Source organism: Syngnathoides biaculeatus, chromosome 4 (assembly GCF_019802595.1).
Source record: "Syngnathoides biaculeatus isolate LvHL_M chromosome 4, ASM1980259v1, whole genome shotgun sequence".
Lineage (NCBI taxonomy): Eukaryota > Metazoa > Chordata > Actinopteri > Syngnathiformes > Syngnathidae > Syngnathoides > Syngnathoides biaculeatus.
This window is the reverse complement of record NC_084643.1, coordinates 33,539,974-33,563,611: the sequence shown is the minus strand read 5'-3', so window position 1 is coordinate 33,563,611 and position 23,638 is coordinate 33,539,974. Positions and strand designations below refer to the sequence as shown.

The following is a 23,638-nucleotide window of genomic DNA, read 5'->3' as shown; positions in this document are numbered from 1 at the left end:
TGCATGATCTCCCCATAGCTGTGTGGATTTTCTCCAGGTTCTCCCATTTCCTTCCACATCCCAAAAACATACAATAATTGGAGAATAAATTGCCATTAGAGTTGTTGTCTGTCTCCATGTACCCTGGGATTGACTAGGAACCAGTTCAGGGTGTACTCTGGCTCCTGCTCGATGACAGATGGGATTAGTTCCAACACTCCCGCGACCCTCGTGAGGATAAACTGCTCAGAAAATGGATGGATGAATTGGCATTGAAATAACCGTTCAGTATTTTGGGATTCGTGGCTTGTCGTGTCGTCATAACCACGCGACAGGCCATGTCTTCCGATTACGCGTGCGTACTCAAGACCACTCCATTCTGTATGCATTATTACTGTGTAAATGTATCAATTCCAATTTAATTTGAGTCTTGGCTCGCGTATGCGTAATTTAAATTATTTTATCAGTTTCCAGGCGTTTAAGCCGTCATTTGTTATGTTGTGTCGTCATCAACTCGCAACCGGATGGGTCCCGTTGTACGCATGCGGACTAACCCGGCTTTTGTTATTGCATCCCATTCCAGTATGGCGCTAAGCAAGACGTTTGGGCAGAAACCTGTCAAATTCCAACTGGAAGAGGATGGAGATTTTTATATGATCGGCTCGGAGGTCGGCCTTTCTTCATTTTAATCTGCCACCACTTACTCTTCTCGACAACTTTTGTTAAATCGTCAATTCGTCGTATGGTATCGTAGCTCACATGCTAACGTTGCTCAGCGACGGTGAGGGCAAGAAGAGTCACCCGTCCGGCTTTTTAAATTCATATATGCGACTATATGAGTTTTAGGCTTTTGAGTCCCTACTGTATTATATAACGTATTCATATCGTATTTTGGTTTTGTGTTGCTGTTCTCTGCGTTGGTTTGAGCTTTCTATGAAGAGGTTAGCATGCTAAGCTAGTGGTTTCACAACTATTTTGAATGGGGAAATTTAGCAATCAAGTCTAAGTGAGAACAGAAGTTTTCCAGTTAGGGACTCAAGACAGGATAGGGCGTCAAGTTCAAGTTTCAAGCCCGGGTTGGGGTTTAGAATGATTTAAGTCATAGGTGTTTCAAGCCTGGTGTAGGGTTTCAAGTAGATTTGCATGCCACGATTGAGTTTTTCAGAATTAGGGTTTCAAAGCAGTAGGGTTTCATGCCCGAGTTAAAGTTTTTCGACTAAATTAGGTTTTTAAACAAAGGTTAGGTTTTAAAAATGGGTACACGTGGGCTTTCAAGCCACAGGACCGGATTTAAGCAAGAGTGATGACAAATTTAATATTCAAAACTTGAGATTTTAGACAAGGGTAAGTGTAAAGTTATGGTTTCAAGGCTGTGTGTCTTCAAACAAAGACAAGTGTTTTCAAGCTACTGTTTCAAGCAAGGGTTGGGGTGTCAAAATAGGGTTTCAAGCTATTGTTAAGGTTTCAGAGAAGAGTTTCAAGACCGAGTTTGGATTTCATACAACGTTTTGAGATGTAAATTAGGGGTTTAAGCTTTGGTCCAGGTTTTAGAGTAAGGTTTCGAGATAGGTTCAGGGCTTCGAGATTGTGTTTCAGGACAGTGTGTGTGTTTTAAACAAGGGTTAGTGTATCAAGCCATAAATAGCAAATGTTTCTACTGATTGGCAATTTGAGTTGCTTTGCAAATGTATAAATGAAAAGAACAAAGTGTGTCAAAGCATTAAAAAGTGTGTTTACATAATATGAAGTAATAAGATATGATATGTGTTAGGTGGGCAACTACCTGCGCATGTTCCGAGGTTCCCTGTACAAACGATATCCGTCCTTATGGAGGAAGTTGGCGTCGGTCGAGGAGCGCAAGAAGATTGTGGAGTCGTCACACGGTCAGTATGGCGTCAGTGTGTGTGTGTGTGTTGGGGAGGGGAGGGGGGCGATTGGCAGCTACTATTTGGCCGTTATGGTTTCAGATCACGGTTACACCCAGCTGGCCACCAGTGTCACGCTGCTCAAGGCCAGCGAGGTGGACGAGATCCTGGACGGTAACGACGACAAATACAAAGCCGTGTCCATCAGCACAGAGCCCCCGGCATACCTCAGGTACCACAACAACGCTGTGTTACTTTTGGCAAGTCAAGCTTCAAGCTTTTCCAACAAGTTACTTTACATTGACTGGTTCAAATCAGATTTACAAGTTAGCATTTCAAACAAGGGTTCAGGTTTTAAACAAAAAGAGGTAGGATTTTAAATTAGGATTTCAAGACAGGTTTTCATTTTAGGATTGTAAACTAGTTTCAAGCCTCTGTTAGGGTTTTTAATAAGCGTTATACAATCGGAATTTTGGGGCTGATCACCGAGTTAAAAAAAAAAAAATCAAAGCACAAGATTGAGCAATGTGCGCTGTTCATTTACTGTTTATGCTTGTTCTGTATACTGCGTATCTTCAATAAGGTCTTGTCAGGTCATGCATTCTCATCAGTTCGGTCAAAACTACATTACAACATGACAGATAATTTACTTTAATAAAATTACTTTATTGTAATTAAACTACTTCACAAACAAACCTTTGAACATGATTCGACAACGCTGGTACAATCATTAGGGCTAGCACTAGCTTGCAAGGCTTCATAACATTTTGTTGCCTGCTTGCAAGCCGTATTGTATTAAAAGTACGTGAGCAGACCTCAAGCAAGCCTGGAATGAAAGTCCTCTGTTTTTTTTTTTTCTTCATTTTGTTCTTATATTTCACATGACAAGAGGTTGTTGTTGCCATCACCATGGTAACGAGTGCATCCGGTCAGGTTTGCGTTGACAAGTCAAAGCCCTGTGATTGTAAAAGACTGTATGCAGTGGTATCCAAATAAAATATTTTATTACAGTAGTCTAATATAGTGCAATCGTGAAAGACCAAATTGGTTTTGTCGTCTGGTTTTGTTTGTTGCCTGCTTCACACTGCTGAAATGTTATTTTTTTTTAAATAACTTTATTGGGTTATTTTTTGGGACGTCAAGTTATGGTTTCAACCTTGTTTCGAAACAACCTTTCGAAATAAATAAGATTTCATTCCAATGTTTGGGGATTCAAAGTAGGGTTGTTAACTACATTAAGGTTTGAGATGAGGACGGCAATGCATGGTTAGTGTATTCAACGAGGGTTTCATGTTCAGGTAAGTGTTTCAGTTCAATGTTTGATGGGTTTAAGTCAAACACAGGCTGAAGGTTTCAAACCATGGTTAGGGTTTCAAAGTAGGACTTCAAATGTTTGTTTTTGAGAAACAAAGTAAGTTGTGGCTTTTCTCGCTTGGCAGTCATCTTTTTCTGAAGAAAGTTTCTAACTTACCAGCCGCCTTTGAACGTAGCATTTCTTTTGAAACTCACCCTCTTGTGGTTGGGTGAGGATGTGCAGCTCTACCTGCCTCTTCTGTTGCAATAAAAATCTGATTTTTAATTCTACATATCTGTTTGTACAGGGAACAGAAGGCCAAGCGGAACAGCCAGTGGGTCCCCACGCTGCCCAACAGCTCTCACCACCTTGACGCCGTACCATGCTCCACCACCATCAACCGCAGCCGCCTGGGCCGAGACAAGAAAAGGACCTTTCCGCTCTGGTAAGTCACAGCTGCTGAAACACACACTTGCCTGTGTGTGTTTTCTTGTGCATGTGTGTTAAAGCGTGCGTGTGTTTCTTGTGTAGTTTTGACGACCACGACCCAGCGGTGATCCACGAGAACGCCACCCAGTCGGAGGTGCTGGTCCCCATCCGTCTTGACATGGAGATTGAGGGCCAGAAGCTGAGAGATGCGTTCACCTGGAACATGAACGGCACGTTACACATCAACATCACTTGCAGCCGACACACACATCATGTGGTCCTCACTTGTGGCAAACATGCAAACCAATTAAAAAAAAAATTACAGTTTTAGGCTATTCAACAAGGTCAAGGCTTTCATAGGTGGGCCGGATTTATTAGTCCTACAACACTTGGCCGTTCCAATTTTTGTTTGTTTTTGTTTTAAATTGTTAGTCGGAATCATCGTTATTTGGCAAGTATGTTAAAAACACACAGGGAATTTGTCTCAGGTAGTTGCAGGCGCTCTAGTAGGACAGTCTATTGACAGAGAATACAGCACGTGTGGAAACCTTTTGGCTCAAGGGCCACATTGATGTTTAAAATTTGACAGGCAGGCAGAGTCACAAGCAGATGCTTCCATATGAAAAATTTAAAAAAGGACATTATAGTGTAAAGACAATACTTTAGATTTAATTATAGTGGAAACGGTTGTGTTGTTGATCACCCTTTTTTTTTTTTTTTTTTTTTTTTGCCAGTGCATCGAAGTTTGGTGTAAGATTTGTTGACAATCCTCAGAACAGCACCTGCCAAGTTATTTTATTCATTATGATTTTTTGTTTCCGTTTATCTGCCTTCGGAATTATATTCTGCCAAATATCGGCATCATTTAAAAAAAAAATACTCATTAGACCCTAATCCGGATTAGACCCTAATTTCAACCAAGGGAATCTTAGGTTTTCAAGCCTTGGTTACAGTTTTAGACAAGGTTGAGACTTTTAAATTGAGTTTCAAGCCAAATTTGGGGATGTAAATGAGGGGTTCAAGCAGTGTTATGATATCAATGTAGTTAGTAGTTTTAAACAAAAGTGAGGCCTTCAAAGTAAGAGTTTTAAACTAAAGATGCCAAATTAGGATTTCAAGACAGGGTAGGATTTTAAATGCGATGAGGGGTTTGAAATAGGAGCGATTGAAAATTTTAAATTGAATTACGATTTGAAATTGGCTGAATAAGTTCAAGATAACATTAGGGTCTCAAAGAATTGTTTCAAGAAAATAATTTGACATGATTATGTTAGATGAGACCCTTAGGTGTGATTGGGAGTGAAAATGGTTGGTTGTTTCAATGTGCCCGGCGATTGGCTGGCAACCAGCCAGTCAGGAAAAGGCACCAGCATTCCTGCGACCCTTGGGGTCTCAAGCTGGGGTTAGCATTAAAGATGAGGGTTGAAGGCATGCTTTAGGGTCACATAGAAGAGTTTGGAATCAAAGTCGGGGTTTTAAGGGGCTTAAAATAGCGTATTGGTTTTCTGGCAGTTAGTTTGAAATCAAGGCATAGAGGTGGAATTTGTGGTTGTCCCGATTTCCAGAGAAGCTGATGACTCCTGAGATGTTTTCGGAGATCCTGTGTGACGACCTGGACCTGAACCCCTTAGCCTTTGTGCCCGCTATCGCTTCCGCCATCCGCCAGCAGATGGAGTCGTACCCCACCGACAGCATCCTGGACGAGCAGACGGACCAGAGGGTTATCATCAAGGTACTGCGACGACGCGGAGCGCAGTGACGGGAAAGCCGCCTTTCTTCTTCCTGGCTGACTTCCTCATGGTCTCGTCCAGCTCAACATCCACGTGGGCAACATCTCCCTGGTGGATCAGTTCGAGTGGGACATGTCAGAGAGGGAAAACTCCCCGGAGAAGTTTGCGCTCAAGCTGTGCTCGGAGCTGGGCCTGGGGGGCGAGTTTGTCACCACCATCGCGTACAGCATCAGGGGGCAGCTCAGCTGGCACCAGAGGACGTACGCCTTCAGGTATTGCGGGAGCGTTTCCGGCCAGTGCCGCGGATTAGCAGGAGGCCGGCCTCGTGACTTTTGTGCCCATACTGTTTAGTGAGAACCCGCTCCCCACGGTGGAGATCGCTATCAGGAATACGGGTGATGCCGACCAGTGGTGCCCCCTGCTGGAGACACTGACAGACGCCGAGATGGAGAAGAAGATCAGAGACCAGGACAGAAACACCAGGTGGGCGTCAGCGTGGACGTGTGCGCGAAAAAGATGGGCAAGAGTAGTCGAGGGGAAAAAAGGCAAAGTAAGCCTTACAAAAAGGTACAAAAATAGAAAAAAAATGTAAATATTTTAAAAAACATTTAAGAAAAGTAAAGTCTGGAAAAGGACAAAGTCCTCAAAAAAAGTGTCAACAGACCAAAACCTACTTTAAAAAAGCGTTATTTACAGAACAGTATCCATTTACGTAAGTAAATATTTACAAAACGTTACACCTACAAAAGTAAAAGTAGAAAATGAATATTTTGGGAGAAAAACGTTATTTAAAAAATTGGCAAAAAATAAAAGTAAACGAGTAAAACGTTTGTTTGACAAGCCAGCATAAGTTTAAAAAAGTACATAAAATACATAAATGCAACTCTGAGTGCCACTTATCTAGCTTGCAAATGTGAAAGATGTTTTTTTTTTTTCGTTTTTTTTTTTTTTTTTACAAAATTAAAAAAATGTAAATGTATTTTTTTTTTAACAACAAAAATGAGTGGGGGGGGGAGAGGATTAGAAAAAATATTTATTTTAGTTTTTTGCTGCATAACAGCTAAATGCTGCTTCATCACGTTTGCGTTGGACTCTGCGCTCCACTTTTGAGTTTGTATTCCTTAAGCATTTCTTTCAAATATTCAGGACCGAAACCGTTTAGTGATGTCGAGACCAGTACCAGAACTTTAAAATCTATTCTAAAGCTGACTGGAAGCTGGCGTAAGGACTTTAGAATTGGAGTTATACGCTATGACCTCTTTGTTCTGGTCAGAACCCAAGCTGCAGCATTCCAAATCAGATGCAGCTGTTTAATGCTCTTTTTGGGGAATCCAGTCAGAAGACCGTTAAAATAGTCAAGTCTACTTGAGATAAAATCATGGGAACATGGCTCATTTAAAAAAAAAACTGTTTAAGATATTCTTTGAAGTACATATATGTACATGTTAACAACATGTAAGTACATACTAAAATCTGAAAAAAAGACCGCTTAAAAGTAAAGTTAAAAGGTAAAAGTTAGAAGTAAACTTAAAGGGTTCAGAGTAAAAAAAAAAAAAAACAACAAAAAGTACCACATGGTGGTGCCACCAATTTTTTTTCTTTTCTTTCAGGCGAATGAGGCGACTCGCCAATACTGCACCAGCCTGGTAGAACTGCTACTGCTTCATCATCGTCATTGTCAGACCAAGAGCTCCCCCAACCGGGACCACACACGCGCGACACGGGTTCCTTATTCTTACCCTTTTCGGTTCTCAATCTCACACACATACACACGGTGCAAGAAGTCAGATAATATATTTATGTTGTAGTCATCTTTTTGTACATTTTAATGATTCTTACAAAATAAACAAAAAACACATTAGCAAGGTTTCATGATTTTCTTGTCTACACTTGTCTTATCCAAACATCCTTAAAAAGTCCCAAGTTGGATTTTGAGACAGGCTGGTGAAGAGTTTGGGGTTTCAAACCCGAGTTAGGCTTTTAAACAGGGGTCAGTGTTTGAAATTAGGATTAAAAATCACACTTGGGGTTTCATGGAATATAAAGTTTAGGGTTTCAGCTTTCGAGCCTGGTTTCGGTCTTCGAAGGTTAGGTCAGTGTATGAGTATTTTTTGCGGGGTGGGTGCTTTTAAATTAGATAATGTCTCTCAATGTGATGAGAGTGGACACGAAGTTGCACTTGATATAAAGGTTTTAATCCTTTTCTAAATATTTTTTTCCTAGTGCCAGCAATGCAGTGCTCACGGAAACACACTTTTACACGTTGTACTAATACAATCGCACAAATATACATAGCTGTACCCTTTCACACACACAAACATACAGTACAGTTATGTGCCCAAAATTGGAGTATCGAGTGACACCAGATTTATTTTCCTCTTTCTGCCATAATCATCAAAATTGAAACAAGGGATTGAAATATACACAAATACATAGGCAGACATGTACACAAAGCAATACACACTCATACGTGGACATACAAACCCAGAAACACACGTGTGAGCATATAGCCACAAACACAAACATGCACAAAAACGGACACAAACAGGAAATTCACACAAACATAACATACAAAACCACACTGGTTCACACAAACAAAAGGCCTCAAAGGCACACCCGAATGTATACAGTATATATATATATATATATATATATATATAAATATAGATGGCCTCATGCACTAACACACACAAAAACAGAGAAACACATTCTGTACATAGACACAGAAAGATAGCAGTAAAGGTTAGCTGCATACTAGTTTGAGATTACTGTGGAATGTCAACTTCCTGTCTGACAAAACAAAACATCTGAACAAAATCAAAGATGAGCATACTTCTGAAAATCTTGACAGTGAAAAAGAAAGTGAAGTGAACCACAGCTCATGGACCTCATCACAGACAAGTGGACAAATTTCAGGCTTCAAAGCAGGATTAGGTTGGACAACAATGGTTATGCTTTTAAAATAAAGTTCTGAGCCTTGATTGGGGTGTTAAAGTTCTAAAGTCATGCTTCAAGAGAGAGTTTAGGGGTTGCAATTAGGGTTTTGGTCTAGGGTTAAGGTTTGAATGGTTATGGTTATGAATTATAGTAGGGTTTCAAGCCAGGTTAGGGTCTGGAAGGAGGATTTCCAGCAAGTTTTTTTTTTCTTAAACAAATGAGGGTGTCAAGCCAAGTTAGTTTGTTCAAAAGTTGTTTAATTTTGAAAAAAAAAAAAAAAAATCCAGTTACACTTCCTGAACAAATGTTTAGAATTGAGTTAAAAGAAAAACTGTAAAAAAGTAATATGTACAAAAACTCATTTAGTGTATAAATATGCAATATCATCATGACAATGATCACTAATTGTACCATGAATTTTTAATTGATTTATTAATGAGAACTACATGTCACCGTGACAACCGAGCTGCTTGTCAGTGACCCGCACCGACAAACACGCCAGTCCCTGAACGCATCACGGTGAGGCCCTTGAACGCAGCACCGGCGCACTTCATGAGGAGACAGCAATTACAGTACTGTGCTTGACCTGCAGGCAGTGCCAAAAACAGCATTTAGACGGCACTCCAGGAGCTCCTGAGGTTTGGTGGCCTGAAAAAAAGGGGTCCCCTCGGGGCGGTGGCGACCCGACGACGTCCTTCACACATTGCGACACCCGAAGAAGTCGACGCCAATGTAGCGTGGGTAGCCCTCGAGAGAGTTCATCCCCACCGGGTCGAATTTCCAATACTGGCGTCCGCGGATAAAATGGGCGTAGCCTACGGAAGAACCCGTCAATGTTTAGTGTTAATCATTTTAGCATTTAGTAGCATTAAAAAGACAACATGTGAGCAAAATCTGTTGTTGATACTTAACGGATCAACAGGCAAAATGTGTGCCTTGTTCAGAATTATCGTGCTAATATTTTTCTCAGTCCACTTATCATAGAAGGAAAAACAGTGATGGCATGAATTTCTGGGACCGCAATCTTCCTAACTTCTAACAATAATCACAACATAAATTTGGACATCAAGGACAAGAACAAAGACATAAATGTTTCAACATTCTAACGCGATCGAATGACTTCTCCTTTTTTTTCTGAACATTTGCGCTATTAACGTTCTCAATTCAAATGTTCAGCGGAGCCAAAATACGAGCCCTGGACTTCCATCCGTCTCATACCGTAAGCGTCTCGGAAGGTGGCGTCCACGTCCACGGGGATGCCACCCCAGTCGCTCATGGCTCGTGGGTACGGCGACTCGAGGCGGTTGTGGCGCGGGCTGAAGCGCCAGTAGCCGTCCGAGCCGAACAAGTAGGTGTCGAAGTCGGGGTCGTGGCCCCAGCGCAGCGCGGCCCGGATGCCCGTCACCGACAGACCCAGGGCCCGGAAGGACTCGGGCCCTTGTACGTGCATCTCGGCATCGAACACCCAGTAGCTGTCACCTAAATGCCACATAAGACAGAGGTTTAGAATATTGGGAACACTTTGATGCAGTGCAATATCAAATTTATTATTATTATTTTTTTTTTTTTTTTTTTACAAGCTTGTTAATGTGTTATCTGGTTGTCCATAATCTGTTGCTTTGTTTTAATAGTTGTCTCTTTTTCACATATTTTCAATTAGGCATTGCGGTTTCATATTGTGACATCGATTTTTTATTTTTTTTTTATTGTGTTGAATTTCTTTTGTCGAAGGCCATGTGTGCCCCCTGACCTCGAAAGAACCAGATGTTCCCAGCCTTGTCTTCAAAGGCGGCGTCCACATTGTCGGGGATGCCTCGCCAGTGGCGCGACGCTAACGCGGGGTAGCCGCTCTCAAGATGACCGTCGCGGATGCGCCACACGTATCCCAACTTGAAGAAGAAAAGCTCGCCGCGGATCATGGACGCTGCGTCGAAGTCCGTCTGGCAGGCATTTGGCTGAACACAACAACAAGCCAGAAAATCACGCTAATGAAAAATGCGGCTAACGTGTATTTATTAGCCTGTTTATCTGATCTAAACATTGATTATAGCGTGTCCAATCTAAAATTTTCTTTATGAGCACATCTGACGCAATATTTTAGTGTTTTGCTAACATGTTAGCCTTTTCAATGCAATAATTTCATGAGGATGTTTACTAGCATGGCTAACTATCTATTACTGTGTTCTCCAGCGAGGGTAACATATTTATTATCAGAATTAGCTGTATGGCTAGCGTATGTCTCTTAGCATTTTTAAGGTGACAACAGTACTTGTTCAAAGGGATGTTTTGCTGCAAATTCACAAGGGCTGTTAATGTAACATGTATATAAAACGTTTTGCTAGCATGGCTTGTGTAATATATTTGTTCCACATGCTAGTTAACATATACAGTATATTAGTTCCTCACCAACTTTAAAAAGCCAGTTGGTATGACATATGACTTTATTAGCATATTGACGCGTGTGGCTAACTCTACTACCATAGGTTAGCTTGCTTACTTTCATGGCTCAAATCATGTTTATTCGCATTTTTTTTTTCAGTTTGTCATTTTTACAAGCTAGATTCATTAACATGTTAAGTCACATGGTTGACACTGCAAGTTTATTAGCATGTTTGACTGAGCGGCTAACATAGTTGCCATATTAGCGTTTTTACCTGTGAAACTGATTATACAGATTTATTAGCCTGTTAACCAGCATAGGTAATATGATATATTTAATAGGATCTTTACCAGCATGGCTAACATTTTTTTAGCATGTTTATTAGCATGGCTGACAATATATATTCAACTCCTTAAATTTGTTCATTAGCATATTTAGCGCTGCAACTATAATCTTTTCATTTACAAGATCAATCATGTATCATTTCTAAACGCGCATAATGTGTCTATTTGGATGTTCTCAAATGGAACGTGTTTCTTTGCATGTTGCCAAAAAAGCTGCTCAGAGTGAGATTGGCTCACATGTGGGAGAATCTCGTTGGTCTCGGGATAGGACGGAGGCGGGGGCGGCGGAAGAGTTGGCGGCAGGGTGGGCAGCACCCTCGGCCGCGTCCCGTACAGGAACTGGATGCCACGCCGGTCGTCGTGGCTCAGCCTGAGCGGGTACGAGAAAGAATAGTAGGCAGACATGATGGCCCCGGGTACCTCCGAGTGAAGCAGGCCCAGGACGTGGCCGAATTCGTGAGCCGCCACCTGGAGGAGGTCCGTGCCTAAGAAAGGTCGTAAGCATGCTCGTTAGCATGTCAGTTTGAATATTAGCATGTTTTTAAGCATTTGAGCCCATTTTTGCCATAATTATTAGCACATTTACCTGTATGAATTATACAAGTAAATATTGGTGAGTACAGTAATCCCTGCTCTGTCAGTCTACATTTCGGAATCCTGCTACATTTTAGATATTTTTGCTTTAATACAGTTCCTCTATTTTATTTACTAGCAATTTTCCCGACATAGGAAACACAATGTTTATTAGCATGTCTACCAGTGTGGCTAAAACTTATTTGTTAGCATGCTAACTGCTACGTGTTAATTGGCATGTACACCTGTGTATAGCTTAGATACACGCATGCCTGTTTACAAATGTGCATTCGTGTTAACTGCTACTGTACATTTTTTTTTTTACATAAATGTGTGTTAGCTTTAATTACATGTGGTTGACATTTTTTTTTTTAAATACTTTTATCTAAAAGTGAGAACTCACTAGTGTGGCTAATAATGTTCACAAGCATGGCTTATGCATTATCTATAGTTCATGCTTTACTCTTTACCACCATAGATAATGTAACACGTAAATTAACATTAGCCACGACTGGCACGGTTAACGTAGCGGCGGTCTGACCCATGTGGTTTCCCAGGGTCCAGGCCTCATCATAGTCAAAGTGGACGTCTCCTTGGCGATGAGTTTTGGGGAAGAAGGCATGGGCCAAGATCCCGCCTGGGCCGTCAAACGGGAGGCTGTCACCGTGCCAGTACCTGTTGGTAAGTTTAAAAAAAAAAAAAAAATTAAAAAGGGGAAAAAAGCTTGTAAAAGGAAGAAATATTTTACAAGGAAAAAGACTTTTTTATTTTATTTTATAAGAGCAAAGATGTAATTTTAGCAAAAAAAAGTAAAAATATTATCAAAAAAGTGTACTCATTTTTATATTTTTAATATTTAATTTATAACAAGGAGTCATTTTTTTATGTAAAAAGCTCTATAAAAAGACAAAATGTAATATTACAAGAAAAACATAGAAATATAGTACTGAAAAAAATGAAGACTGAAGTTACTTGATGTTAACAAAAAAAATTTAATTTTGAGTGTTTTATATGAAATTTGTTTATTATTTTGAAAAAAAGTTGCAATAAAAGAAAAGCTTTTATAATATGTGGAATTATGTAATTAAGTCATAATTTTAGAAGTTATCAGGGGGAAAAAAGTACTATCAGAATTTAGTGAGGTTTCAGCTGCATGACTGGGGGGCGCAGACAGATGACATTACACATTTGCTAAATCACCAGGTAACCCTTACCAATTCACAAAATACAAGCAAAATATTCGAAGCACACAAGTTACACAAAACTAACTCAAATGCCAGAAATAACTCATAATGTGTAAAAATGTCCTAACCCAGCAACCGAGTAGATTAAACAATCTATATTGGCTTGAGAGATTTGACCAAGCACAAAAAGAACACCAAACAGCCCAAAAGGAGAAAAAAAAACATTTCATGATTCAGATTTTGTTCTTTTTTTTTTTAAGAATCTCCACTGTCCATTTTTTCAACCTGTTAAAATCGATGCGGATGTCAGCTTTGCCAGTGAAGACTTCAGTGAAGGTCAGCGGCGTCACGTCGCTCCAGATCTTCAGCGCTTCCTGAAAGACGCGACGGACCTTCTCCTCGCCCAACTGCCACGGGAAGCGCACGATTCTGATGAACGCAGCGCAGCGACAACATCAACGTCAACGTGGACGCCACAGCAGTACAGGAAGTAGTTCAATATGGCCGCGATGAACACAAAATGATTATTGCAAGTAATATTCACTAAACTATCTAAAATATGTGAAAAAAAGTCACAATTTCACAATATGGGGAAAAAAAGGTCACAATTTCACAAGAATGAAAATGCAAATCAGTAAAAGTTCTTATTTTACCAGAATAAAGTCACAATGTGATGACAAATGTTATAATATTGGAGAAAAAAATGTCCTCACTTTGTGAAGAGCTACTGTGTTAACCCATTCGTGGGCAGCGTCCCATTTTTGTGACATGATGATTTTAACGCATTACATCCTTCAGTATATCAAAATGTTTAAGTGTTTTAATCTGAAGCCATAATTTGGTATCAGGAGAGGATAACTCATCGGTCAAAGTGAGCACGGAGTCATTTCCCTTTCCTTCCTGACCCAACATGGCTGCCTCAAGTACACATGGAGTGTTTTCCGAGAGAAGAAAGGGAGAAAGGTCAGTATGCAACCAAGTTTGTCTTCAAAATGCTAATCCATCAGGATTATTAATGCGTAAGTGACGTTCTAGAGTGAAAATTAATTAATAAACATATCTCTAGTATGTACCACTTCACACAACTGATGACATACCCGTTCCGCGACAGGGGACATCTTTTTTGCCTTTTGTTTTATGTGTTAACCGAAAAAGAAGCGTTATTTCCTCGAGTGTGGCCTGTTAGGAGACTTTAACCTCAATAAGGCAAAAAATTGCCACCCTGCCCATGAGTGGGTTAAGATTAGGAGAACATTTATATTTGCATTTATATGAAAAAAGTTGTAATACTATTTATTCAAATTAAGTCATCATATTCCTTAAAGTTGTTTTTTTTTAATGAGAATTAAGTTGCAATATGAGAGAGATGAAAGATGTTAGGTTCTGCGGGGAGGGGCAGTAAGGGTAGGTGAATAAAATGTTAACATTAAGATTGAAAAAAAGTCAGACTTGTAAAAAAATTTGTAAAATATATTTTTAAGAAAATAACATCAGAAGATTGTAAGTTGAAAACCTGAATTGTAACATTTAAAAGTTTAAATATTATATGTGTAGCGCGGTTCAGTCTACATTTTACATGTCATCATTTTGGAAAAATGTAAAAATCTAAAATAAAAAGAATTTATACACCAATTCCTTTTGAAAAAAAGATGTAATTTTATGGGAGCAAAGTTATCATTTTTTTAGAACAAATACAAGTATATTTTAAATTAATAAGAAAATATTTGCAATCCTGTTAGAAAATTATCTTCATTTCCTGAGGAAAATATTGTAATTTTACAATAAAAACAAAAGGTCTAAAATTTTAAGTTATAAACATTATTTAAAAAAAAAAAGGTGTGCTATTACCAGAAAATATTTGTTTTGGTAAAAGAAATGAGAAAAAGTTACAAGATTTTGAGAAGAAATATGGAATTGCAAATATTAATATTCAGAGGGGGAAAACAATATAAAAAACTGAAAACATAGTCATAATTTAACTGAATACAGTGTCAATTTCAGACTATAAACAGATATTGCAGTAATGACATCTTTAGCTATTAGCAGAATTCTATGAAGAAAAAAAAGGAGAATAACATTTTGTTGTGATTAGGAAAATGTATTTTTCATATCTGGCACATATCATGTGTTTTGCTCTTTGTCCAGCTTGACTCATGCTTAACTCCCTAATTTGCTGTTCCGCTCATTAATTTTAAGATGAAATTGGTAACTTGCTGTCTAATCGCTAACTTAGTCTTACTTCCAAACTGGCCATCTAATGCGCTAACTCGTCAAAATCTCTGCTTACTCGCCATGTAACTCACAAAGTTGCTGTCTAACGTGCTAACTTTTCTGCTCTCGAACTAAAGAACTTAACTCACCTCCTAACTTGCTTACCTGTTGTCAATCTCGCTAACATGCTTTCAGAACCACAAGCACTTTTTCAAATTTTCTAAATTTGCTCACGCACAGTCGAATACATGTTCAAACATGCTGCCGAATGTTAAAAACAGGCTCTTTTTTCAGGGTGTCCATGTATCAAATTGCTCTTAAAGCTCAACTGACACCAAAAGCATGATTTTTAGTATCTTTTTAATTAAAAAAAAAAAAAAAAAACGCAGCCAGAATGGACCCATCCGATGTTGACTTGTATGGCTTTTTGTAACTCCCTCCATGAAAACCCTCTCGAGGGATTTGTTTTCAAGAAGAAGCAGGAAGTGACGTTAACAGCAGACGCCCACATTGGCGACTTCGTGTGTTTGTACCAGTTTTAACAGCGAGAAAGTAGCTTGTTTTTTCCTGAATGTTAGCCAAAATGCCGTCTCGTTGTATTGCTGGATATTGCTCGAATATTCGGGAGGATAGATTCACTCTTCACACGTTTCCAAAAGACCCTGCTCGCCGTGAAAAATGTATTGTACAGGTGCGAAGGATGAGAGCTTTCTGGGTTCCAAATGACAGGAAGGTGTGTATAGAGCTATTAAAAAAATAATAGTTGGGGGTGTAATTCTATAAGAACATAATAAAAGATCTGCGTAGGTAAGTCAGGGGTGCTAAATGTGTCGATGTGCTCAACAACGCCGCCAACAATGGCGCACTCAGCCGCGTGCGACGACAACGCCGTAAAGCGAGCCGATCACGGTTTCGGCCGCGGTGGCTCGTCGTGCCCGGGCCGTGGTCTTGAGTACGCTACATACTGTTGGGGAGTCTGTTGTTAGTTCGAAGTGATCCGCATATCATCTAAATATGGCTCGGAACAACTGGGTAATATTGCCCCGGTCACCTCACTCGACTGTGAGATGTTCTCGTCTTTGAAAAGAGCTTCCGTGTTAGAAGGGGCGCAGGAAAAATCCAAAAAAATCTCTGCTGTTCCTCTCCCATAGCAGGTACCGCTACATGTTTTCAATGGCGAATGTCCCAGTGTGACATCTGCTGATGACGTTGCAGCCAACTTCGATGTCGACTGAGACTTCCACAACTTTGCGCATGGATGACACGCTCTCCGCTCATTTATTTTTCCGTGTAGACATCCAAGTGAATAATGTTATATGTATTTTTCATTACAATATCTATTTTAGAATCTTTATCGGCATGACACTTGTGCTTTTAGTGCAGCTGTGAGTTGCCAACTGTCATTTTTTGTTGTTGTTGTGATGTTCCAGTCCACACGGTTTCGACCGCGTCTTGCAATGTGTTTGGTCTTAGCTTGTTTTTTTAACTAGCCACCTATTATGCTAACACCATGTCTAAGCAACCGCCCGATGAGGCAGCCTCTGCGTGCTTAGCATGTTAGCCAGGCTAACCTGTAGGTGAGGTCGTTCTTGTCCAGGCGTCCCCCATAGATGACAAAGCGTCTGCGCCGGTTTCCTGACTGAAAAAGACGACGCTGCCGCTGGCCGCTGGGAAAGTCGGGGACCCCGCATCGCGGACGCCCCCCGAGCCGCTGGGTGCTGTTGAACAGTGGAACATCTTTGAGGAGATCGTGAGCAGCATCAGGAAGCTTGATTCGTTTCTTTAGCTCTGGGAATTTGTCAGGCACCTGCAAGGATACGTGAGACATCTGGTGTTTTTGAAATGTGCTGGTCCAGCAGGCGGATTTACTCGAATACGGGTAATCTCCTGTCAATCACATGAATGTGTCAAAATCATCTGCAGGTGGCCTCCAGACAAAAGCAAAACAGGTTTCAGCACTTAAAGTCATCTAATCAGCAACGACTAACAAACACTCATGGCAATCCTGTATGGTGGGCTGAAACTGACAAGTTTTGAATCATCGATTAATCTGTCGATTATTTTTATTTTTTTAATTGGATTTTTAAAAACTTTTTTTTTAATTTCCATCCCTCCTCCAGGGCATTATTCCAAAGGCATAAATAGATTACAATGAAGTTCATAGTTTGGTCTGTAACATCTGTCAGAAAATGGGCAAAAGTTGTTTTCTGACAAAAATGAAAATGTTTGCGAATCTCTTCATTTGATGGAACACAAAGATAATCCGTCTGTTTTATTATTCCAACAAATATAATTGTTGGTATTTCCTGCTTTATTGTTGTAGTAAATAAAATGATCAATATTTCATGTTGAAAGGCTGAAATTGTGAGGATTTGGACATTTGAACTCCAACGAGATCTCTAAATGACTAATAATAAACAAGAATCACAGGTGATTTATTTACAAATTGATTAGTTGTCATTTTTCTCCAATACCGGAAATCATCAAGTGTAGTCACAGACATGTTTTAGTCCAAAATCTTCCTGATACTCGTGTGAATGCTGAAGTTTGATGGTTTTCGTGGACAATGTAGCACTGCAGTTAGCCGCGAATGGGGACAAAGCATCAAAGAACCTCACCCTACTCAAAGTACCTCTTTTTTTTTTGTTTTGTTTTGTTTTTTTTCTGGACTGGCAGAGTCGAGAGGCCCCTCAGAGGAAGAATTAATGTTCACAAATAAAATCCAGATGGTCAAAAAAAAAGTCTAATTTCCGCCATGTGTTCACTCATCTTTCAGCACCTGGCTTAGCTTAGCATGTAGAGTTGATGATTGCTAGCCTCTTGATTTTTATTAGTAGTTATTTTTGTCCATAAATGTTCTAATCTCACTTTATTCAGCGGGTTTGTTGTCCGTAAAGTTGGATTCAAACAATAAACTGGCTGCCCTACGCTAAGAAGCTTAGCATGTAGTGTTCCGCTGGCTAGCTCACTTTATTAGCTGCTATTTTTGGTTTTCAATCATTTGTTTTTGTATCACTTGAAGTGTTTGATGTGTTTGTTGTCCGAGAAAGATTCAATTGATTGAAAGAAGAAGCTGGGTTAGCCTTGCATGAGCTCTTGTGTTGTGTTTTGTCAAGTAATGTTCCCTTACCGTAATTAATTGCATTTGTTGCTGATAAAGATGGATTCAAATGACAAAATGCCTGATCAATGCCAAGACGTTATATCAACTTTGTATGTTCGGATGGAGTGTGAAGTCCTGACACAGGCTTTCTGGCTGACTCATGTTGTGTGTTTTGTCCCGTGTCGACAATGGCGCACCGCCAGAAGACAATTAGCGCTTCACCTTCTGCTGAGCGAGCAAATGTGTCGGCTTAGGTGATGATGCATCGGCATGGCTGTTTTTTAATCACAGTGTTATGGCATGCGACTTGCAAAACATCCACGGCGGAGAAAGACGCCATGCCAGACAAGTCAGCACAGGAATGCATCAGAAGTCTTCAGGGACGGTTGAAACAAATGAGTAAGGTCACAAAATCCCCTGCTTTGTGAAAGAGCAACAACAACAACAAAACAGTTGCTGAAAAACCCAAAGGAACCTGTGGAGGATGCAGGGATTGACCTTGCTGCTTCACATTCAATAAGTGAACACTCTACCACTTGAGCTAATTCCTCAAATATGCTACATAGCAACACAAAAGCAACTTCAGTTGACAACCAAAAGTCACTGCAGATATCAATTCCTCTACCTCTCATATGATAAGTGAGCGCTCTATCACACTTTGGCCAAGCAAAAACAACCACCCAACTATCTTAACAAGTGGAAAGAACTGGTCACCAACCAAAAGACAAATGGAGAATGCTTGGATTGATGTCGGTACCTCTCTCGTGCTTAGATAGCACTCTACCACTTGAGATAATCCCCCTTTTTGGTCAGGAAACTACCACAAAAACAACAACCCAAAAAATTCTTACATGTGGAACATCAACCAGCAGATAAATGGATAACATGGGTATCAATCCCAGTAACTCTCATATGCAAAGTGAGCACTCTACCACTTGAGCTAATTCCCCAATTTTGTACAACAACAACAACACAAACAACCATCAAACTAACCCAACAGAACACAACCAAAAGGTAAAGGGAAAATGCAGGGATCAATCCTGCTACTACTCAAGTGCATGTGAGTGCTCTACTACTTGCGCTATTTGACCACCTTGGTCACGAAACAACAACAACTAGAAAACCCAATTACCCATCTAAACAAAAAACTTTGGCTGACAATAAAAGGAGAACACAGGTATTGATCCCGCTAACCTTTACATGCAAAGCGAGCACTCTACCACTTGAGCTAATTCCCCGCTCTTGTATCATAAGAAGAACAAAAGCAACTATCACACAAACCCAACAGAAAACCAAATAATAACTGGAGAACGCAGGTATTGATCTCGGTACCGGTCACATGCGAAGTGAGTGCTCTCCCAGTTGACCAAACTTCCCACTTCTGTGTTGCAACAACTACAAAAACGACCATCTCATTAGCCTAACAGAAAACCAGTGAACAAGAGAAAGGGAAATGGAGAATCCAGGTATCGATCCGCTACTGCTCACATGCGAAGCGAGAACTCTACCACTTGAGCTAAATCCCCACCTGTGCAAAACTACAACAACAAAAACCACCAAACAAACCCAACAGAAAGAGTGTGGTCGAGAACGGAAAGTCAAATGGGGAACGCGGGTATCAATCCCACTACTTCTCATAGGCGAAGCGAGCGCTCTATCACTTGAGTTAATTCCGCCCCATTTGTGAAGCAACAACACAAACAACCATCACACTATCCCAACAGAAACAGAGGACAACCAAAAGTCAAATAGAGAATGCAGGTATCGATCGCGCTACCTCTCACATGCGAAGCAAGCGCTCTACCGTTTGAGCTAATTCCCCAAAACTGTAAAGGAACAACAACAAAAACAACCATTAAACTAACCCAACAGAACTTGCAACCAAGAGGTGAATAGAGAATGCAGGTACCAAACCCGCTGCCACTCACGTGCAAAGTAAGTGCTCTACCACTTGAGCTAAGTACCCACCTCGGTCCTGAAACAACAACTACAAAACCCAATAACCAAAAGGTAAATGGAGAACGCAGTCATCACCCAATACCTCTCGCATGCAAAGCGAGCGTTCGACCACTTCACCTAAATCTCCACTCTGCACAGTCAAAGACAACAAACACAACCACCGAAATACCCCAACAAGAGAAGGCAAACCAAAAGGTAAATGGAGAACACAGGCATCGATCCCACTACCTCTCAGATGCTACATGAGCGCTCTACCACGTGAGGTACTCGCACTTTCGGGTGAGGAATGAACCACAAAAACAACCAACAAGTGACTAACTTCAGCCGACAACCTAAAGTCAAACGGAGAATGTGGGCACCGATGCCGCGACCTTTCACAACCACCCAACTAACCTAACGTGTAGCAAGCGGGGGGGGCACTCCAGTCTCAACTCAAGTCAAATTGAGAATGGGCGACCAAGCGCCTGCAGTATCAGCATGTGGAAAGAGACGAGATATTGTAACTGCGCTGCGTAAGGCGTGCAAGAACCTGTCAACATGCTGAAGACATAACAAGATGGTCCTGGCAGTCACTGTGTGGTCCTGATAAGACACGCTGGGAAACAACCTTTCAATAAGTATTGTCCTTTAAAACTACACTTTCCGTATCACACACACACACACAAAACTCACGACTGAGATTTGTGATCCAACTTAAAAACACCGCAAATATTTAATCCAGGCATCGTTTCCCAAAAAGCTAACAACCAAAAGTAATAATTTACAAACAGCTGTCGTTTTGAGTTCCTGTACCATGAAAGAAGTGGAGTTCCTTTTGACAAAAGGATGCGGTTTTGGTTGAACAATGGTGTGTAAATATGTCATGTGGAAATTGTCTTTTGTTTTGCGTGGCACTTTCAACGGGGAGTGACAAACACACAGCTTGAAGCAAGCATGCGGTGCTCCTTTCAAGTGATGTCATACGATAAGTCTCCACTTTCTTGATAGGGAGAGTGAGAAATACTTTTAATAGGTTTGTTTTGATTAAATGTCTTTAAAGCGTGTGGGAAGCGTAACCTTGTTTTTAAAAGAGACGCACACTGCTAAAGTACATGAATAATCGTGCGACAAAGCGTAACACACAAAGCACACGCTGTGACACTTCAATCAGCCAGTCTGCTTTTTATGTTTTTGTTGACTAAACGTGTGGAAGAAGTCTGATTAATACTTCCTGTTCCGCATGCGATACACAAGTCAGCGACTTTGCTTCTCGGCACAACATAAACGCTGCTGTCAACACAAATGCACACGCACTGCTGGAACTGAAAAGGTTGAGATACAGAGACGGTCACAGCTTTAAGTCAACTCCAGTAATCTGTGTTGTTGTTCGCAGATTCTAAATAACATGGGCCATCGACTGTGGGTCTTCTTTTCTTTGCGGCTTATTTTTCTTGACGTGTCACCAACAAATAAGGCACCAATATAAAAACAGGCACATACATGTCAGCATTAAACTTATTCGAATGTGTCGCTACATATAACTTGACATTTTTTTTTTTTAAACAAATCATCACAAAAAAAACAAAGCCATGAAAGCAATACAATAGGAAACTACTTAATTTCATTTAAAATGGGATTTGTTTCCCCTTCTTGAATATCTGATTCTGTGACAATTGTTTTGTCATTCGTCTACATGTTCTGCTGTACTGTTTGTGTTTACATCCGCTTGAAGGGTTACAACTTGGCATTAAGCGAAAGGGACTTGTTTTAAGTACACGTGGTACTGTAGATAGACCGTTTTCGACTGACGTCACACACCTTCCGATTTCGAACCCGGGCGCCATCTTGGGTTAGTGAATTCACGTAAACACACGTACCGAAGCAGGAATCATTTCAGAAAGGTGTACGAATGGGGGCGCACTGCTATGTTATCGGTTCCGCTCAAACGGGCGTCGTAAAGCGTCTTTCTTTCGACCGGCAGCTGTGATCAAGAACCAGTGCGAGAAAAAGGAGCAGTTAGCAACCAAACGGCGACAACTGTGGCTGTCTCGTATTAGCAGAGCCGAGCTAGCAGCCAAGCACAATACTCGTGTGTGAAAATCTGTATTTTCTGTTTTATTATAATAAGTTTGCAAATACGAGTTACCACACCGCTAGCTGTTTCGTGAGTTGAGTTAAAAACGTAGCCGTGGAAGTGGAGAAAAAGATTCGGGCTCCACTTGGGACTCATCCCAGTTGAACCGCTCTGTTGCCCTCTCGGTAACAAAAACAAATATAATAATCTACACCTCTTTTGTTGGTATAATCAACATAATTTAACACTACGCTGACTATAGTCACACGGTACATATTTAAATTGCATTGTGCGGTAAACTAACCTCAGCAGTGTGGAGACACAGGTTGCTTCCAATGGATACCGCCGCATGACGAACCCAACCAATCGGTTGTAGGCCTCCAGACCTTTGTAATTCTTTAGTTGGGCCACGGTATAAGCGCTTGTCGAGAAGAGGAGATAGTGGACGAAGTCTGGATAGGTTACCGACGCCCACATTTGTGTTTCTCCAAGGCATATGGGTGGATATTGTCGATCAAAGCACACTTCTTGTCGTAACGGTTTCTTGAAACAACATCTGATGAGCATCGATAACTTTCCAAAGTCTTTTTAGCCTTCATGCGTCACTTTTAACATCTGTACGAACATTTGTGTAACTCCGGTCTATGTGCAAAAGCATTAGAGTGAAGAGCGTGTCAGAAGAGTGAACCCATCCAACACGGCCAGGTGCCCCGGATGTAGTCACGTGGTCGAAAACAGTCTATTGGTTTGCAGTATAGCGCTCGCATCTCAGTTATTTTGCTGGCAAGTCAAAGTGCCGAAACTCTTGGAAAACTCGGAAGTCGGATCAATCGTGTCTCAAGGCATCCAGCGGAGGAGAACAAACGCTGAGCTTGCAAATAATAATAATAACAATAAAAAGAATGCAAGAGTGAGTGACCGAAGTGACGCTTGAGGCTTGTTATCGTAATGGCACGTGCGGGATAATTATAAATAATAACAATGTGGCGTGAACAGAACGCGTCGGCTGTGGAAAGCAGACAAAGGGAGGACGTCAGCAGAGTTCCAAAACACACAAACACACACGTGATGGCACGTGAGCCGAGCGCGCGTCTCCAACAACACCCGCAACAAGTGTTGCGGGACTCGGGCCCCCAAAACAGCAACTCACCTCTGTGGCTCGGGGGCGGTGGCGGCCCGCACCCGCGGCGGCAACGCCGGTGATGGCCTCGCTCAAGGCGGCAGCGCGCGCGCATTCGGGCCCGAGCACCGCAAGAGTGAGGATGAGGATGAGGATGAGGAGCCAGCGGCCGCCGGTCTCGTGCACGCTCGTCCGCATCTCGTCGAGACGCGCGCCTGCCGCTTCGGGTCCACCACTCGGAACTTCCCCGGCTTTAAATAGCAAGTGGCTTCTTCTTTGTTCTCCACGGGCCACCGTACACGCGCACACATTTTTTTGGGGTCGAGACCACGTGACTCTTAACCCCTGCGTGCCACACGCGCACCTGCACTTTCACTTTGACGAAGGAAACGCGTTACATGTGACAGGTCCATATAGATAAACAATTAACGACATTCAGTTGGAGTGCTGGAAAATGTGGGATTTCAGACTGTCCCT

General features: G+C 41.2%; 2 protein-coding genes across 8 annotated transcripts; one reads left to right on the top strand and one right to left on the bottom strand.

Moving 5' to 3' along the window:
* Positions 1–432: 432 nt before the first annotated feature.
* smarcb1a (SWI/SNF related, matrix associated, actin dependent regulator of chromatin, subfamily b, member 1a) lies at positions 433–7,158 on the top strand. Of its 3 annotated transcripts, none has more exons than XM_061818308.1 (9): positions 433–760; positions 1,751–1,862; positions 1,947–2,076; positions 3,446–3,583; positions 3,670–3,797; positions 5,133–5,299; positions 5,379–5,569; positions 5,649–5,780; positions 6,908–7,158. In XM_061818308.1, the coding sequence occupies exons 2-9, from the start codon at positions 1,769–1,771 to the stop codon at positions 6,945–6,947; spliced, it is 1,020 nt and encodes a 339-aa protein (XP_061674292.1). In that variant the 5' UTR covers positions 433–760; positions 1,751–1,768; the 3' UTR covers positions 6,948–7,158. The 3 variants fall into 3 exon arrangements, with proteins under 3 accessions (XP_061674292.1, XP_061674291.1, XP_061674293.1); XM_061818307.1 differs by having other exon boundaries at positions 440–647; XM_061818309.1 differs by lacking the exon at positions 433–760 and adding an exon at positions 1,030–1,323.
* Positions 7,159–8,495: 1,337 nt separating this feature from the next.
* mmp11a (matrix metallopeptidase 11a) lies at positions 8,496–23,484 on the bottom strand. 5 transcript variants are annotated; one of them, XM_061818182.1, is made up of 9 exons: positions 22,346–22,795; positions 16,734–16,813; positions 16,498–16,644; positions 13,001–13,144; positions 12,073–12,206; positions 11,196–11,443; positions 9,985–10,189; positions 9,453–9,713; positions 8,496–9,049 (listed from the first exon to the last, which is right to left on the bottom strand). In XM_061818182.1, exons 1-9 carry the CDS (start codon positions 22,535–22,537, stop codon positions 8,931–8,933), a joined length of 1,530 nt encoding a protein of 509 aa, XP_061674166.1. In that variant the 5' UTR covers positions 22,538–22,795; the 3' UTR covers positions 8,496–8,930. The 5 variants fall into 5 exon arrangements, with proteins under 5 accessions (XP_061674166.1, XP_061674165.1, XP_061674168.1 ...); XM_061818184.1 differs by lacking the exon at positions 22,346–22,795 and adding an exon at positions 23,192–23,484 and having other exon boundaries at positions 8,499–9,049; XM_061818181.1 differs by lacking the exon at positions 16,734–16,813 and having other exon boundaries at positions 8,498–9,049; positions 16,498–16,733; positions 22,346–22,792.
* Between the last annotated feature and the right edge of the window lie 154 nt (positions 23,485–23,638).

Coding starts and splice junctions, on each gene's coding strand:
- smarcb1a (XM_061818307.1), top strand. CDS start 504: ATGGGTCCCGTTGTACGCATGCGGACTAACCCGGCTTTTGTTATTGCA. Junction 2,077..3,445: donor GAGCCCCCGGCATACCTCAG/GTACCACAACAA, acceptor CTGTTTGTACAG/GGAACAGAAGGCCAAGCGGA. Junction 5,570..5,648: donor CAGAGGACGTACGCCTTCAG/GTATTGCGGGAG, acceptor CATACTGTTTAG/TGAGAACCCGCTCCCCACGG.
- mmp11a (XM_061818181.1), bottom strand. CDS start 22,537: ATGCCTTGGAGAAACACAAATGTGGGCGTCGGTAACCTATCCAGACTT. Junction 12,207..13,000: donor ATCCGCATCGATTTTAACAG/GTTGAAAAAATG, acceptor ACTTACCAACAG/GTACTGGCACGGTGACAGCC. Junction 10,190..11,195: donor CCAACGAGATTCTCCCACAT/GTGAGCCAATCT, acceptor TGTTGTGTTCAG/CCAAATGCCTGCCAGACGGA.